Source organism: Ursus maritimus, unplaced genomic scaffold (assembly GCF_017311325.1).
Source record: "Ursus maritimus isolate PB19 unplaced genomic scaffold, ASM1731132v1 scaffold_4, whole genome shotgun sequence".
Lineage (NCBI taxonomy): Eukaryota > Metazoa > Chordata > Mammalia > Carnivora > Ursidae > Ursus > Ursus maritimus.
In genome coordinates this window covers 93,585,918-93,589,593 of record NW_024426552.1, presented here as the reverse complement: position 1 = coordinate 93,589,593, position 3,676 = coordinate 93,585,918, and the positions used below count along the sequence as shown (strand labels likewise).

Below are 3,676 nucleotides of genomic sequence, written 5' to 3'. Positions count from 1 at the left end.
GTCATCAAATATGATCTTTGAGATATATATTTTAAAACTGGTTTTCAAAAATATATAGTTCTATTTTTTAGGTGTTAAAATCCTGACACACTCAGTAAATACTATGAGCAACATATCAAATAATGATGTATTTTGTGTTATAAATGTGTATGTTTGCAAGGCAGACCTTAAATTTTTGGAAGTGGGAAGAAATATAATCAGCAACTGCTTCAGTGGTGACCAAGACCACTTTTTAAAAAAATTTTTTTTTATTATATTATGTTAGTCACCATACAGTACATCCCTGGTTTCTGATGTGAAGTTCGATGATTCATTAGTTGCGTATAACACCCAGTGCACCATGCAATACGTGCCCTTCTTACTACCCATCACTGGTCTATCCCATTCCCCCACCCCCCTCCCCTCTGAGGCCCTCAGTTTGTTTCTCAGAGTCCATCGTCTCTCATGTTTCATTCCCCCTTCGATTATCCCCTTTCTTTATCCCTTTCTTCCCCTACCGATCATCCTAGTTCTTATGTTCCATAGATGAGAGAAATCATATGATAATTCAAGACCACTTTTTATTTTACTATGTTAAATTAAAGAAGATATTGCTAGAATTTGACATAAGTCATAGATGGGCACTGCAAACACTATGGATAATTAACCTATGTACATCTCAGGAACAGAATTGTTATTTTTGTGTATTTGTACTTAAAGACCTCCCAGGATACATAGTTTACTCTAAGGCAATGGAGGTACAAATGGTTTCTGCTAGGAGCAACCCCTGGGCGCCCAACTACCATTTATTGACCTTTTTTTTTTTTTAAAGATTTTATTTATTTATTTGACAGAGGGAGACAGCGAGAGAGGGAACACAAGCAGGGGGAGTGGGAGAGGAAGAAGCAGGCTCCCAGCAGAGGAGCCTGATGTGGGGCTCGATCCCAATACCCTGGGATCATGACCTGAGCCCCAGGACCCTGGGATCATGACCTGAGCCCAAGGCAGATGCTTAACGGCTGAGCCACCCAGGCGCCCCCATTTATTGCTCTTAAAGAGAACCTGGTTCAACCTTGTATTTCACAGTTGAGGAAGCAGAGACCGAAAGAGAATGTAGCTCTTGCCCCACATAGCCATCATGATCAACTTCAGCATCATCTTGAATTTACTGTGCCCTCTCTATGTGCTGGCCACTGAGCGGTACACACGTTGTACCGTGACATCCTCTTAACAATCCTAGATGCTAGGGACGCCTGGGTGGCTCAGTCAGTTAAGCGTCTGCCTTCAGCTCAGGTCATGATCCAAGGGTCCTGGGATCGAACCCTGCATTGGGCTCCCTGCTCAGCGGGGAGTCTGCTTCTCCTTCTCCCTCTGCTGCTCCCCCTGCTTGTGCTCTCTCGGCATCTGTCTCTCTCTGTCAAACAAACAAATAAATAAATATCTCAAAAAAACCCAATCCTAGATGTTATTTTCACCCCTATTTATGAACGAGCAAACGAATGTTCGAAGCAGCTGGACGCCATGCTCAGGGGCACACAGTTACAAATATAAGTCCTGGGGGCTCCTTCTTCAGAGCCGCATTCTCAACCAGTGCACCAAACTGCTTATTGGTTGTGGTGTCATGGTTAGAACCCAGGGCTTAGGACGACCAAGCAGTCAGTACAGTTATGACACTATTTGTCAAAACATCTTAGGCACCCAAAGCTATTATGGAGCAAACGAACAAGTGAAAGTTAAACTCACAAAATATAATGTTATGTCTTGTAGCGAATTTTCATCAATCCATTTGAAAGAGTGGTTCCATCCACACAGTTAGTTTAACATGCTTTATTCCCTTTCAAAATCCCCTCTTCATTTTAATCACTATTTTAACAGAAAATGAAAGATACTTCAGAGAGGGTAAGTGTGCATGAACTGCCACGAATTGTGACCTGAGATGTGGCTAAGATATATGAGTGTATATTGAAGAAAATAAGAATAAATGTAAACAACAAAGAAATAACGACAAAATTGAAACTATTCATTTTTTAAAGAATTAATATAACATCAACTTTTTGAAATTTCTAATAAAATGATGGCCTATAAAGTATATAGTGATATGTATATATACATACCTATATTTCCCTAAGGGAGGGTTGGTTTTTATGTCAATGTACTGTCATCTGATACTCCTTTATTAGAGCTTTAACGTGCTCTAGCAGGTATCGAATAAAAAGACCTGCAAGGCAGACAAGAATCCATTTTAATCTACCATAATCAGATGTTTCCAATTTCTAGGAAAATACAAATTTAAAGTATATATTCTGCCCACACTCCTTATTACAAAACACACTACTTATTTCCACATTTTGACACCAACATGCCCTGTCCCGGGCTTTCTTTTCAAGCCAAAAATCAATATATTCAATATCAATTTATTCAATAAATACCAGATGTGTGTTTGCCTGGGAAACTTCTATAACAGAGTTTAAAAAGAAAAATCTTAAACACATAGTATTGAGCTAAATATATGTATATAGTATGATACCATTTCTTTTTTTTCCCCTTTCTTATCCTAGTCTTTTTATTTGTTAAACAGTAATCTTTAACAATAAAAGCAGAAGAAAAGCAACACACAAAAGCAGGGGATTTGCATAGTGGGTGGGAAATGATTGCTAGCCTTGGCAAGCCAGAAAAGTCCCTGTTTTGTTCTGTGGGACGGGAGTCTACAACATGGTGTTCTCATCTTTCTTCTCCCCCACAAAGGTCTTAAACAGCTTAGAGGGGAGGCTGAATACGATGACTGGTCCTAATTTTTGCTATTCAATCATTTTTCTTGATCTTGTTCTCTGACTCTGTACATTTTAGAATGTTCAGTGGATTTGTAATGAACTTCCAAGATGAATGGAAATTTCTTGCTTATTGTTTGCCTGAACTCTTGGCTTATGCTCATCTTAATAAATAAAAAATGTGCTCCAAAAACGCTCACAAGTGCAACTTCTAAAACTCCTTTAAGGATCATCTTTGCCAGTGGTTCCATAGTGTGGGCCATCATGTAACCAACAGGCAGGTGAGTGGGTGGGAAGGGAGAACTGTTATGCTGTTTACAATGCAGTACCTGAGGCGCTTACGTTTGATACCCATTTCTATAAAATTTTAAGCCATATATAACAATACCATATAGTACTAAATGGATGTACATAGTAAAAATATGAAAACCTGTGTGGATTGATAAACAACAAATTTAGGATAGTGGAGATGGAGAGAAAAGACTAGAAATGAGATCAAAGAAGGGCATCCAAGGGAGGAAGACATCCAATCTATCTGTAGTACAGACCAATAATTAACCTCTAGGCAGAACTTAGCGGTAACTCTAGGGTCCCAATGCCAACAGGCTTTTGCCCAATGTCAGAAAGTGCTTGTTTCTTATCTTTTAATTTTTTCAAGTTTTTTAAGGTAGGAAAGTAACTCCTGACCTTCTTGTTTCCTTGTGATTTGAAGTGCAAATCTTATTTAATTCTGAAAAAATAGCAAAAAGAGGAGGGAAGGAAGAGAAGAGAAGAAGAAAAGAGAAGAGGAGAGGAGAGGAGAGGAGAGGAGAGGAGAGGAGAGGAGAAGAGAAGAGAAGAGAAGAGAAGAGAAGAGAAGAGAAGAGAAGAGAAAGAAGAGAAGAGAAGAGAAATCTCTGAAATTGACATAGTAAAATGTTATTAAGACC

At 38.9% G+C, this 3,676-nt stretch overlaps 1 protein-coding gene across 1 annotated transcript; it reads right to left on the bottom strand.

Moving 5' to 3' along the window:
• Positions 1 to 2,785: 2,785 nt before the first annotated feature.
• LOC121100514 (protein CEBPZOS-like) lies at positions 2,786 to 3,010 on the bottom strand. The gene has a single exon (XM_040621756.1). The coding sequence runs from the start codon at positions 3,008 to 3,010 to the stop codon at positions 2,786 to 2,788; it is 225 nt and encodes a 74-aa protein (XP_040477690.1).
• Between the last annotated feature and the right edge of the window lie 666 nt (positions 3,011 to 3,676).